This window comes from Prunus avium, chromosome 7, assembly GCF_965620075.1.
Source record: "Prunus avium chromosome 7, drPruAviu1.hap1.1, whole genome shotgun sequence".
Lineage (NCBI taxonomy): Eukaryota > Viridiplantae > Streptophyta > Magnoliopsida > Rosales > Rosaceae > Prunus > Prunus avium.
In genome coordinates, this window is record NC_142290.1 from 21,488,723 (window position 1) to 21,503,583 (window position 14,861).

The following is a 14,861-nucleotide window of genomic DNA, read 5'->3' on the forward strand; positions in this document are numbered from 1 at the left end:
GGTTTGTTTTATAAGTGGGCTTAAACAAGTTTGGGCCTCCAAATTTTTGGGGCCCTGTGCACAAGCTATGGCCCTGACATGCTCTAAAGTTCGAATAAAAATGTCCAAGTTTTTTTCATAATTTCCGTGGTTTTTATACAATTTTTATTAATATGGATATTTTTCCGATATTTCCATATTTTTGGACCACCAATATTTCTGAAATCCTCGATATTTTAGACCTTGGTCGATAGTAAACTTGTGTACATAGAGAAGATTATTGGATTAGGAGTGCTAGCTATGTGCTGCGCTTATTTGATTATATGCCACTGCAACTTGCTTCAGACTTTCAGGACAATATATAAATAGTTGGACTGGTCATCATATGGCTATATATTGAAACCATGGACTGAAAAATCGATATTTTACCCGAAATATCGGCGATAATATTGGAATTTTTGAACAGCGATATTTTCAGCACAAACCAAGCAGATGTCGTCATAATGTCGAAATTATCGCCGAAATTTCGGCGATAATATCGGAAGCGATATTATCGTGAAATTTCCAAGCTGAAATGGTGATAATTTCGAGATATTATCGAAATTATCGCCGATATTTCCCTGGCAGCCATGGGAGACGACCATGGCAGATCTGGAAATGGCTCAAACGACCATGGCAGATCTGGAAATGGCTTGGAGGTCCCTGGCAGCCATGGGAGACGACCCCATGGAGAAGAAGATGCAAGTTGCGAGGGAGAAGAAAAATGGAGGAAGAAGAGAGAGAGAGAGAGAGAGAGGGAGGAAGAAGAAGAAGACAGTGATTGAGAGGGAGAAGAAAGAGAGAGGAAGAAGAGAGAGAAATGGAGGAAGAAGAAGCCCGAGTCGGCAAGCGCAAACACAAATTTTTTTTATAAAAAACGAATTGATCTGTTAGGGTTTTTAAAAATATTTTTACAATTATGTTGGTTAGACCTATAAATACTAAAAGTATACATAAATAATGTAAGCTATCACTTACCTTAGTGGCCTCTGAATTGAAAAGAAGTTTTTGGTCAAGGGCTCAACACCCATTGTGCTCTTTTTGTTGTAATATTCCAGATATTTTATTATTTGGGTTATTTTTTGGTGTGTGTATTTATTATTTGGGTTGGTGTTATTATTTCGATTAAATTTATGGTTTACATAATGGGCTCAATTTATTGAATGATGTTTTTGTTAATTGGAATAAGTTTGGCGTTTTTTTTTTAATTTTTAGCATTGTTTTTATCCTTAAAAAAAATTCAGAATTTTAACACTAGTATTATGACCCCATGGGGTAACAATCACAGTGTTTGCCAGCTCGCTATATAATCAACTTAAATCAGTTAAATCCATCATGCAATGCATTTCCTTCCAATTTTTTATGATAAACTAACAGATAATTGACTAAATAAACATCCTGCAAAGTTTCAATAAAAATTTCCAAGTTTTTCTTACAATTTCCATGGTTTTTATTCAATTTTTATCGATATCAATAATATCCCGATATTTCCATCGAAATTTTCGTGTTTTTGGCCTACCCATATTTCCGATATCACCGATATTTTTGACCTTGATTGAAACAGAATGCAGTACAAATGATACTTCAATTATTATTATTTTTTTAGCCAGAAGATACTTTATAAATTGATGAAATTGAGCAATTTAATACACCAGTACTTGAACAGTGTCGATTGCATCTGCCTACTCTTGTTTTGTCGCTCCTTTACTTGACTAGAATCTGCTTTCTCTTTTTACTTTCTCTTGTTCTTCTACCAGTTGGAGCTTTACCATGGCACCAGCTAGCCAACTCAAACTCAGATAGAAACCAGAATTTGGATTTAAAGGAAAAATTATCAATTTCTCCAAGAAACCATACTCTTGAATAAATCAATCTTGAATCAGACCTAGATATATATATGAGAGAGTGTTTAATCTAGCCAGATGCAGATTTCATATTTTAAAAGTAGTTTTCGAAAAATCAATTCGGAAAACTCATAGATGAAAAATGTGATGGTTTTCTCTTGAGGAAGAAGAAGAGAAAGTTAGCAAAAACCTTTTCCCAAAACTTCCTATCAAAAGAGATGGCTGCCAAATGAGGAATTATTTGGCTTTTACCCAAAAATTCCTAGGTCAGAATAGTACAAATGGCAGCTGAGAAAATTCGCAGAATAGGACAAAAAAGTTGGTTAGGATCCAGCTGGAAACCAGTGAGCTGAAAATCCTATTAATGCAAAGATTGACTAGTCATACGAAAGAAAGATGACTAGTCATAATCTTAAGAAATTTAGTGAATCTAATATGTTGCAATGTAGAAATTACCTTTGTCAAACACATTGATTGTCCATCAGATTGTAGCCAGATAAGAACACCTAGAGAAGTAATTCTTAATCTAAACTAGAGCTTGAGAAATTACAATGATTGTCCTATTACAATATTGTCAAGGGAAGCCAAAAGAAAAGCACAAAATGCATACACTTACAAAAACTCTCCAAAAGCAAAACAAAATCCCAAACAATTAAGGAAACAAACTATGAAAGAATCCTTCTTTGACTTGGAAACCTGTCAGCCAACTTGCACGCACGTTTTGGGGTCATTCCACTTCATAGAAAATTCTAGGAAGATATGAGAAATGTAGCTTGATCTCTAGCTTGCCAGGCATATATCACACGCCACTAGGAAAAATTGGAAAAGTCTTCAAATCTTCAATCTTCCACAACAGTGCAGTTATGATGGGATTTCAATTTAGGTTGTCTTGACTTCCAAATGGTTGGGATATGGATGATGATGATGATAATGACGACGATAAGGGTGGGTGTGGCTTGCGGTTGCCGTGGTAGTTGGATTGGGTTGTCAAACATAATTCATTTCCCCACTTCTTCAATGTCTTGGATTAGTAAGTTAGAGAGGGGAGAAAGGAGGGGCCACCATGGATGATGATGATGACGACAACGATAAGCGTGGGTGTGGCTTGCGGTTGCCGTGGTAGTTGGATTGGGTTGTCAAACATAATTCATTTCCCCACTTCTTCAATGTCTTGGATTAGTAAGTTAGAGAGGGGAGAAAGGAGGGGCCACCATGGATGATGATGATGACGACAACGATAAGCGTGGGTGTGGCTTGCGGTTGCCGTGGTAGTTGGATTGGGTTGTCAAACATAATTCATTTCCCCACTTCTTCAATGTCTTGGATTAGTAAGTTAGAGAGGGGAGAAAGGAGGGGCCACGGGGGTGGAGAGGGGGAGTGGGGGGAGGGTTTTGTTGGGTTTCTTTTTTTAAACACTTCAAAAATTGCAAGTTCTTAAAAAAATTGTTTATTTGGGTTTTAACTTACAAAATTATTAAAATGCCCACGCCACGCCAGCGAGTTAACCTGTTACTTTTTAAATTGACGGAATGGGGGCAATGTGTTGTGTAGATTTCAGCTGCACCAAAATGGATTAAGCTGCATCCTCAACTTGTGATACTCGCAAGTGCACGAGCCGTTTGGTAGTATAGCATATGTAAGTGCGAGGTCGATCCCACGAGGATTGGTGATTGAATGATCCAATTCAGTTTTCCTACACAAAACAGAAACAAAAACAAAGAACATGAAAGAAGGAAGAAAATAAGAAAGTAACTCAAGCAAATAAGTTCCCAAGTTCAATTTAGATTAATGGATTGATTCTAGCTAAAGTATGATTAAGCCATGGTGTGTGGTCATAACCCTGTGTTCCTAATTCCCTAATTTGATCATTTGTTGTCTAACCTAAAATTAAGCATTAGGAACCCATTAAGCATAGAAGAACATTTTAAACAACCAAGTATGTATCTAATCCCTGTTGTCGAATGTCCATACATACTCTTCCTATTCATAGTTCAATTCGAATTAAAGCATGGTGTATACTCTTAATTCAAACCAAGATAGCTAACATGCAAGCCTAAATGGTGATCAATCATTCAAACTAGCATATTAACTTATAAGCATAATGAATAAGAACAAAAACCATAATTGAAACTTGGAAACTAATTAAACTTGAAAACTTAAGAAAAGAATTTACATTACAAAGAAAAATAAATTACAACTAAGAAAACATTAAAGAAAGCTAGAATTGAGAACTAGAAAGCAAAACTAAGAGAATTTGAGGGAGAGAAGGGAGGGGAGCTCTAGAGAAGTGTTTGAGAGCTCCCCCCTTGGGGTGTGTTTACAAGCTTAGAGAACTTCTCTATTTATAGGCCTAGGGGAAGTGAAAATCTGAATTCAATATGACTAATGCATACAACACTTGTATTATAAAATCTGAATTGGTTGATGCACTTCACCAATAAATCCCACCAGCAGCCCTAGCTCATCTTCATGTCACCATGACCAAGCTTCCAACCAGAAACAATAGCTCATCTTGAGGTCAGCATGACCAGAAACTTCAAGGGCTTACAAATTGGGCTAGGTTGAATCAAATGAAGACTTTAAGATGTCCATTGTAAAGTTCAGAATGTGTATGATCCAACCACACAAGTATTGGCCCAATCCAAGCTCGGAGGAGGAAGTTAAGGCCGAAACAAATTGCTAACTCGTTTTGCTCGCTGATAAAAATTCATCCTGAGCATGGTTCAGTGTTTGCTAGGTTACGGACTCCAGATGTATCCAATGGGGCTGAATTTTGGATATGTTATAGTACACACCCATTGGAACAACTTTCATGAAGAATGCGGCCTCATCCGAGTTGTGTAGGTTGCTGAAACAAAGCTTGCAATATGACCTACGGAACTGGACTGGCAGAGGGCTGTAGCCAAAATGAGTTTGTCTTTAAGCACTTCTTCCCTTTATCCAAATCAGGCTTTAACATGCATGGATTGCATCATTTCCTATCCAAAGCCATCATTGTTACCTAAAGCTGAAAGATAAACACAAAAAGGATTAAAAGCACAAGTTTAACTCAAAAACATAACCAAATCATAAGCTAGAAGGGTACAAAATGATATACAATTATGAACCGATCACAATGTGAGACACAAAATAATAGAACATGGGGCATATTGACTCAATTACAGAGAGTAAACTGAGATTTTCGGTAAAGCAGATGGGGCATATCAATAAATAAGCCTTTTTATTTTTATTTGTTATGACATTACTATTATAAGAAAGCCACAAAACGTTAGTAATTATTTTTCGTAATTAAAAGACCAAAATTAATAAAAGATATGAACGCATGGCTCAATTTTAACGTGGCCAGCTAAATGTGGTCAAAATATTTAGAATGTCCAAATAGGATGCCAATGAAGACAGAACTTTGGGTGAAGAGATATCTTACTAATATTAGTGTTTACACTCAGAATAAACAGCCAATAAGAGCTAGACACGTGGAGGAAACTGGGCTTGGTCAGAGGCGCCTTCGGCACCCTGCCTACCGATCTCTCTATTAGGGCAACGCCCTCTTCTGGGACACGTGGCGCGCCCCCAAGCGACGTCCACAGTCCCACATCGAAATTATCAACAAATGCACACCTCCCAAGACCTATAAAAGGAGGCCAACTATCCCAAAATAGAGGTAATCAGAACTTACGGCATACAAGCCTATTGATCTGTCAGTTGAACTTTCTATTCCCGAACTTACTTAAGCATCGGAGAGCCTTCGGCCGGTACCACACCGGTGTCCTAGGTCTTACCGTGCGTTTGCTCATATTGCAGATTACACAGACTACCGAAGCATCGAGGATACCGAAGGCATAAAATTACTAAGTTGACCCTCAAAGTCAAAATACCACTTTTTGGCGTCAACAGTTTGGCTCCGTCTGTGGGAAGCGATAAAATCGACCCTTTATCCCAAAACACATGGGGACCAACTCAAAAGCTACGTTCCTACCGCAGGAGGGGATGCCGTTCGACATGCCTAGCGGGATTAGCCCAGCGCCGCCCCCATACACCCCGACAACTAATCCACCTGTACTCCAACCCGCCGAAAATGCGGAGCTTTTAGCCCAAGTCGTGTCCCTTCGGCAGGACATGGCTAGACTGCAGGAACACAACAACTTCCTCTCGTCCAGAGTGGACGAAACACAACAGTTGCTCAATCAGCAGCAAACGCAAAACATAAAGACCAATCGATCTTCCGAGAGCCTACAGACCCCCCATCGGCAGAAGAAGGGCAAGAAGGTAGCAAAGGCAACGCCTGCGCCGTCTAAGCAATTAGTGGTCCCGGCACCAAAAAATAAGCCACATATGCCGAAGAAGGTGTATTCCGATTGCCGACACAGGTTGCTAGAACGAGAAGTTGAACGGCAGTCCGAACGGCAGGAATCGCCGATCAGGATAAATGCCCGCCTGGACGATCCCCGACTGAGAAACATGGGGAGGAAGTCTCCAATATGGAGGATACCAGTCCTGGAATCAACGGCAGAGTCTGACCGAGAATACGCTCCTTCCACCAACCGGTCATCATCCTACCGTTCGGCAACGCCGACGAAATTCTCTGAAGTTAACCCTGTCAGGTCCCAGCAGCGATCGGTGCATCAAACGGCGGAGGAGATACCGGACAGGGACCCTGTCATCTGCCTCCTCCTTCAAAGGGTACAGAAGATGGAGGACGATCGAACTCGCTCTCAGGAGCTGGACTGGGGAAGGCTCCGGCCAGGACCCTTCACCGAGCACATAAGGCACTCACGGCAGGATAGGGACGTGCAGCCTCTACGCATAACCCCTTACACAGGGGTGGAGGATCCACTGACGCACCTTCATTCTTTCCAATCGGCAGTAGGGTGCCGAGGGCTAAGCGACGAAGGCCTGTGCCTCCTGTTCCCTTCCTCACTCACAGAAGCAGCTCCAAATTGGTTCTACCGTTTGGAACCAGGGACGGTCGATTCCTTCGACGAGCTGAAGCAAATCTTCCTGAACCACTTCATGATTCAGACAGACAGACTGTACTCTGCCGATGACCTGTATACCATCCGGCAGAGAGATGACGAACCATTGCGTGAGTATGCCGCACGATTCAGCCATGAATACTTGAGATGTCCGGATACCGATGACAGGACAACCTACGGCGCCTTCAAGAGTGGCCTACGGTCCTCACACTTTCGGTATCTGGTACACAGCAGCAACTGGCGTACGTATGACGAACTCATGAAGCAAGCGGCAATCCACGCCAAAGCTGAATACTTCAACTCGAGGGCCGAGCCCACGGCTCGGCAGGGCGAACCCATACAGCAGACCTCCGTGGCACAGGTATCACCGTTCGCTCCAGCAGCACAAACTGCTGGACACCTCGAAAGCCACAAGCGCAAAGACGCCGGAAGCTCCCAAAGGAGGCATTCCAAGAAAAACAAGAATAGGTACGGCAGGGACAACTACCGATCCCCACTACCGGCACATAACCAGGGGACAGAGGTGTTCACCCTGCTCAATACCTCCTACGAGGCAGTGTTGATGAACGAAAATGAGATCATCCCGAAGCCATCATTCCGAAAGCCCAGTCGGCAAGACGGTAGGGATACAGGGAAATTCTGCCGATACCATCAGCAGAATAGCCACAATACCGAGGACTGCATAAGTTTGCTAAAAATCGTTGAACGGTTAATTCGGGAAGGCAAACTGGACCAATACATAGCCAGGCCCCAACAGGCGCCAGTGCCAAACGCCAACTGGCAGATCAACATGATCAGCACGATCAGCGGAGGCCTAACCCTGGCCGGGGCATCCAACCGATCGATAAAACAGTATGTCAGGGTGGCACAGTACCCCCAAGTCCTCGGCATTGAAAGTAGCCGCCACACAAAGATGCCGAAAGTCAGGTGGGAACCCATCACCTTCTCCGAGGAAGAAGAGGAAGGGATCATCTACCCACATAACGACCCAATGATCATCCGAGCCGAGATTGCCGAATTCGATGTCGGACGAATCCTGATCGACAACGGAAGTTCGGTAAACATCATCTTCGCCGATGCATTCAAAGAACTTGGGATAGATGACAGCCAGGTCAATCGGCAACTTTCGCCTCTCCTAAGCTTTTCAGGAGACCTGGTCCAGCCCATCGGCAGTGTCAGTCTGCCAATTTCTTTCGGCACAGCCCCACGAAGGACCATGGTCTACGACCAGTTCCTTGTGGTGGACTGTCCTACGGAATACTTATTGTCGGCCGAACGGCGCTCATGGCAATAAAAGCCCACTTGTCCCCCCACATGCTACTCATGAAGTTTCCAACCTGGTACGACACGGGGGCAATCAGGGGCGATCAATTGAGCGCTCAGAACTGCTACGCCACAGCATTGAAATCGGCAGCTCCCTACAAAGAAAAGGAAGCCTTAAGGGTCGCAAGCTTGCCGAACGGCAATGAACCAGTGGACGATCCAAGGGAGGAAATGCCCACTCTGGTGGCACAACCTGCCGAAGATCTCGAAACTGTGGCGCTGGATGAACGTCAACCAAAGCGGTGTGTAAGGATCGGTACCATGCTGAACGCCACCCTCCGTTCCTAATTCATCCAGTTCCTTCGGCAGAATTCGGAGGTCTTCGTCTGGTCCTACAACGACATGCCGGGCATATCCCCTGATATCATCAGCCACAAGCTCAGCATCTCGCCAGTTTTCAAACCGGTCAGGCAAAAGCGCCGATCCTATGATACCGAACGGTATGAAGCCATGAAGAACGAAGTGGACAAACTCATGACCATCGTCTTCATCCGGGAGGCTGTATACCCAGATTGGCTAGCAAACTCTGTCATGGTTCGGAAGGCAAAAGGCGGGTGGCGAATGTGCCAGGACTATACCGACCTCAATAAGGCCTGTCCGAAAGATAGCTTCTCGTTGCCACGCATCGATCAGTTGGTTGACGCCACTGCCGATCACGAGCTGCTCAGCTTCATGGAAGCATACTCTGGATATAACCAGATCTTCATGCACCCTGCCGACAGCGAACACACGACGTTCATAACAGACAAAGGTCTGTATTGCTATAACGTCATGCCGTTCGGCTTGAAGAATGCGGGGGCAACCTATCAGAGACTGGTCAACCGAATCTTCGCCAAACAGATCGGAAGCACCATGGAAGTCTACGTGGATGACATGCTAGTAAAGATCCGAATGGCAGGAGAGCATCTGAAAAACCTATCGCTCATGTTCGGCATCTTGAAGGACTACCGAATGAGACTCAACCCGATGAAGTGCGCCTTCGGCGTATCTTCTGGGAGATTCCTCGGTTTCATGATCAGCCAGAGGGGCATCGAGGCTAACCTCGACAAAATCAAGGCCATAATCGACATGGAGGTGCCAAAGACACAGAAGGACATTGTTGCGTAGATACAGCTGCACCAAAATGGATTCAGTTGCATCCTCAACTTGTGATACTCGCAAGTGCACGAGCCGTTTGGTAGTATAGCATATGTAAGTGCGAGGTCGATTGTTGTGTGGATTTCAGCTGCACCAAAATGGATTCAGTTGCATCCTCAACTTGTGATACTCGCAAGTGCACGAGCCGTTTGGTAGTATAGCATATGTAAGTGCGAGGTCGATCCCACGAGGATTGGTGATTGAATGATCCAATTCATTTTCCCTACACAAAACAGAAATGAAAAAAAAAGGAAATAAATAAAACAAGGAAGAAAGAAAATAACTAACTCAAGTAGATAAGTTCCCAAGTTCAATTAGATTAATGGATTGATTCTAGCTAAAGTATGATTAAGCCATGGTGTGTGGTCATAACCTTGTGTTCCTAATTCCCTAATTTGATCATTTGTTGTCTAACCTAAAATTAAGCATTAGGAACCCATTAAGCATAGAAGAACAATTTAAACAACCAAGCATGTATCTAATCCCTGTTGTCGAATGTCCATACATACTCTTCCTATTCATAGTTCAATTCGAATTAAAGCATGGTGTCTACTCTTAATTCAAACCAAGATAGCTAACATGCAAGCCTAAATGGTGATCAATCATTCAAACTAGCATATTAACTTATAAGCATAATTAATAAGAACAAAAACCATAATTGAAACTTGGAAACTTATCAAACTTGAATACTTAAGAAAGAATGTACATTACAAGAAAAATAAATTACAACTAAGAAAACATTAAAGAGAGACTAAGAGAACTTTGAGGAAGAAAGGAGAGGTGTTTGTGAAGTGTTTGAGACATGGAGACTTTTGGAAGAGAAGGGAAATGTGTTTGGGAAATTTGGAGAAGGGAGGAGAAGTGTTTGGAGAACTTTAGAGATGGGAGAAGTGTTTGAGAGATTTGGAGAAGAAAATTTAGTAGAATGATCTTATTACAACAATTGAGAACTACAAAGGAAACTAAGAGAATTTGAGGGAGAGAAGGGAAGGGAGCTCTAGAGAAGTGTTTGAGAGCTCCCCCCCTTGGGGTGTTATTACAAGCTTAGAGAACTTCCCTATTTATAGGCCTAGGGGAAGTGAAAATCAGAATTCAATAAGACTAATGCATACAACACTTGAATTATAAAATCTGAAATGGTTGATGCACTTGTATTAGAAAATCTGAAATGGTTGATGCACTTCACTAATAAATCCCACCAGCAGCCCTAGCTCATCTTCATGTCACCATGACCAAGCTTCCAACCAGAAATAATAGCTCATCCTGAGGTCAGCATGACCAGCAACTTCAAGGGCTTACGAATTGGGCTTCCCTTAAGCAAATTAAGACTTTAAGCACTCAAACTTGAATTTCAGAATGTCTTCTTTCCAGCCATATATCATTTGGGTCAATCCAAGGTCGGAGGAGGAAGTTAAGGCCAAAACAAATTGCTAACTCATTTTGCGCGCTGATAAAATCCATCCTGAGCATGGCTCTGTGTTTGCTAGGTAACAGACTCCACAATTATCCAATGAGGCTGAATTTCGGATATGTTATAGTATACACCCATTGGAACAACTTTCATGAAGAATGTGGCCTCATCCGAGCTATGTAGGTTGCTGAAACAAAGCTTGCAATATGACCTACGAAACTGGGCTGGCAGGGGACTGTAGCCAAAATTGAGTTTGTCTTTAAGCTCTTCATCCATTCATCCAAATTAGGCCCTAACATGCATGGATTGCATCATTTACTATCCAAAGCCCTCATTATTACCTAAAGCTCAATGAACTGAAAGATAAACACAAAAAGGATTAAAAGCACAAGTTTAACTCAAAAACATAACCAAATCATAAGCTAGAAGGGTACAAAATGATATACAATTATGAACCGATCATCGATCCCACGAGGATTGGTGATTGAATGATCCAATTCATTTTTCCTACACAAAACAGAAATGAAAAAGAAAGGAAATAAATAAAACAAGGAAGAAAGAAAATAACTAACTCAAGCAGATAAGTTCCCAAGTTCAATTAGATTAACGGATTGATTCTAGCTAAAGTATGATTAAGCCATGGTGTTTGGTCATAACCTTGTGTTCCTAATTCCCTAATTTGATCATTTGTTGTCTAACCTAAAATTAAGCATTAGGAACCCATTAAGCATAGAAGAACAATTTAAACAACCAAGCATGTATCTAATCCCTGTTGTCGAATGTCCATACATACTCTTCCTATTCATAGTTCAATTCGAATTAAAGCATGGTGTATACTCTTAATTCAAACCAAGATAGCTAACATGCAAGCCTTAATGGTGATCAATCATTCAAACTAGCATATTAACTTATAGCATAATGAATAAGAACATGAACCATAATTGAAACTTGGAAACTAATCAAACTTGAGACTAAAGAAAAGAATTTACATAATGAAAAGTAAAGTGGAACTAAGAAAAACTTAAGGAAAATTTCAACACAAAAGATTTCATTACAACAATTGAAAACTAGAAAGAGAAACTAAGAGAATTTGAGGGAGAGAAGGGAAGGGAGCTCTAGAGAAGTGTTTGAGAGCTCCCCCCTTTGGGGTGTGTTTACAAGCTTGGGAAACCTCACTATATATAGGCCTAAGGAAGCTGAAAATCTGAATTAAGTATGGCTAATGCATACAACACTTGTTTTATAAAATCTGAAATGGTTGATGCACTTCACTAATGCATACAACACTTCCATTATAAAATCTGAAATGGTTGATGCACTTCACTAATAAATCCCACCAGCAGTCCTAGCTCATCTTCATGTCACCATGACCAAGCTTCCAACCAGAAATAATAGCTCATCCTGAGGTCAGCATGACCAGAAACTTCAAGGGCTTACGAATTGGGCTTCCCTTAAGCAAATTAAGACTTTAAGCACTCAAACTTGAAGTTCAGAATGTCTTCTTTCCAGCCATATATCATTTGGGCCAATCCAAGGTCGGAGGAGGAAGTTAAGGCCAAAACAAATTGCTAACTCATTTTGCGCGCTGATAAAATCCATCCTGAGCATGGCTCTGTGTTTGCTAGGTAACAGACTCCATATTTATCCAATGGGGCTGAATATTGGATATGTTATATTACACACCCATTGGAACAACGTTCATGAAGAATGTGGCCTCATCCGAGCTATGTAGGTTGCTGAAACAAAGCTTGCAATATGACCTACGAAACTGGGCTGGCAGGGGACTGTAGCCAAAATTGAGTTTGTCTTTAAGCTCTTCATCCATTCATCCAAATTAGGCCCTAACATGCATGGATTGCATCATTTACTATCCAAAGCCCTCATTATTACCTAAAGCTCAATGAACTGAAAGATAAACACAAAAAGGATTAAAAGCACAAGTTTAACTCAAAAACATAACCAAATCATAAGCTAGAAGGGTACAAAATGATATGTAAATATGCACCGATCAGACATCCAGAGCCTTACCGGACGAGTTGCAGCCCTCACTCGCTTCATCTCCAAAGCCACAAACAAGTGTGCACCGTTCTTCAAAGCCTTGAAAGGGGGCAAACACCATATAGCGTTTAAAGACTTGAAGGACTACATGGGCAGAGCACCGCTACTGTCCAAACCTCTTCCTGGGGAAATACTTTCCCTATACCTATCGGTATCCAACACTGCCGTCAGCTCAGTGTTAATACGAATACCTGAGAGGGCGGAGCTACCGATTTTTTACGACAGCAAGGCCCTTCAGGGGGCAGAGTCTCGGTACCCCCCACTCGAGCAGCTGGCTTTAGCTCTGGTCGTTTCTGCCCGGCGGTTAAGGCCCTATTTTCAGGCCCATACCATCATTGTGCTAACCAACCAACCCATTCGGCAGGTTTTTCAAAAACCAGAAACATCCGGTAGGCTGGTGAAATGGACGATCGAGTTAGGAGAATTCGACGTACAGTTCAAACCCAGACCTGCCGAGAAGGGACAGGCCGTAGCAGACTTCATCGCTGAACTGACACCTTCGGAGGCTTCAGAACCCGAAAAAAACCCCCCACAGGAAGGCCTACCGAACGGCAGTCGTCTCGACCAGTCGACTCCTTTCTGGATCCTACACGTTGACGGCTCAGCAAACCAATAAGGATGCGGAGCTGGTCTGGTACTCACCACTCCCGATGGAGCCAAAATTGAATATGCCATCAGGTTTGGCTTCCGAACGTCCAACAACGAAACCGAATACGAGGCGCTTTTGGCGTTCCTACGGCTCGCCAGAAGCATGGGGACAATTCAGATCAGCATCTACAGCGACTCACAGCTAATAGTGAACCAGGTGACTGCCGATTTCGCAGCAAAGGACGCATCAATGACGGCGTACCTCACGGCAGCACACCAACTGCTGAAAAAGTTCCAGGCGTACGAAATTCGGCAAATACCAAGAAACGAGAACAGTCATGCCGACGCCCTCGCTAGACTGGCTTCGGCAATCAACGACAAAGTAGGTCGAAAGATCCCCGTCGAGATACTAACACTTCCGAGCACAGCCATTGCCGAGATCTGCGCTATAGAATACAACAACACATGGATGTCGCCCATTCATGCTTACCTAACGAATGGCACCCTCCCTGCAGACAAGGCCAAGGCCAGACAGCTGCGTTACTGATCGACAAGGTACATTGTCATCAACGACATTATGTACAAACGTGGCTACTCGACCCCCTACATGAAATGTATCACCGAAGAGCAGGGCGAGTATGTCCTTCGAGAGATCCACAATGGTGTCTGCGGCGATCATTCCGGTTCTAAATCCCTGGTCCACAAGGCCTTCCGATAGGGATACTATTGGCCGTCAATGCATCGGGATGCAATAGCAATGGTGAAGAAGTGCGATAAATGCCAACGGTTCGGCAATATTCCCCACCTGCCTGCCAAACCCCTCACCCCAATGGGGGCTCGACATGATTGGTCCAATGCCACAGGGCAAGGGACAGGTTAAGTATGCAATCGTTGCCGTGGACTATTTCACAAAATGGGTTGAGGCCGAAGCCCTAGCCATCATAACGGCGGCAAGGGTCGAAGAGTTTGTCTGGACCAATATCTGTTGCCGCTTCGGCATCCCCTACGCCATCATCACTGATAACGGCAGCCAGTTCGATTCGGAGCTCTTCAGGCAGTTCTGCACTCGCCTCAAAATCAACCTGTTCTTCGCCTCGCCAGCTCACCCACAATCGAACGGCCAGGTAGAAGCCGTAAATAAAATTATCAAGAAACTCTTGAAACGGCAACTCAACAGTGCCAAAGGCGCTTGGCCGGAGAATCTTCCCGAAGCTCTGTGGGCCATACGAACATCCTACCGAACCTCCACAGGGGAAACTCCCTTCAGCCTTGCATTCGGCTCAAAGGCCGTTGTCCCAGTTGAGATCGGTGAGTCTTCTTACCGAACGGAAAGCTTCGAGCCAAAGGCTAACGAGGCGGCACTCGCATTGAGCCTGGATTTAATCGAGGAACGCCGAACGGTAGCCAACCTTCGGAACGAAGCTTACAAACAGCGCGTCTCTCGGTACTACGACTCAAGGGTCAAACCGCGCTCCTTCAGAATCGGGGACTGGGTCATGCGCAAGGTTT

General features: G+C 43.2%; 1 protein-coding gene across 1 annotated transcript; it reads left to right on the forward strand.

Annotated features, from left to right (window-relative positions):
* Positions 1-13,515: 13,515 nt before the first annotated feature.
* On the forward strand, positions 13,516-13,899 carry LOC148293120 (uncharacterized). Its single transcript, XM_088244598.1, has one exon. The coding sequence runs from the start codon at positions 13,516-13,518 to the stop codon at positions 13,897-13,899; it is 384 nt and encodes a 127-aa protein (XP_088100724.1).
* Positions 13,900-14,861: the final 962 nt, after the last annotated feature.

What these genes read in the sequence shown, in the direction of transcription:
- LOC148293120 (XM_088244598.1), top strand. Translation starts at nt 13,516, where the DNA reads ATGGGGACAATTCAGATCAGCATCTACAGCGACTCACAGCTAATAGTG.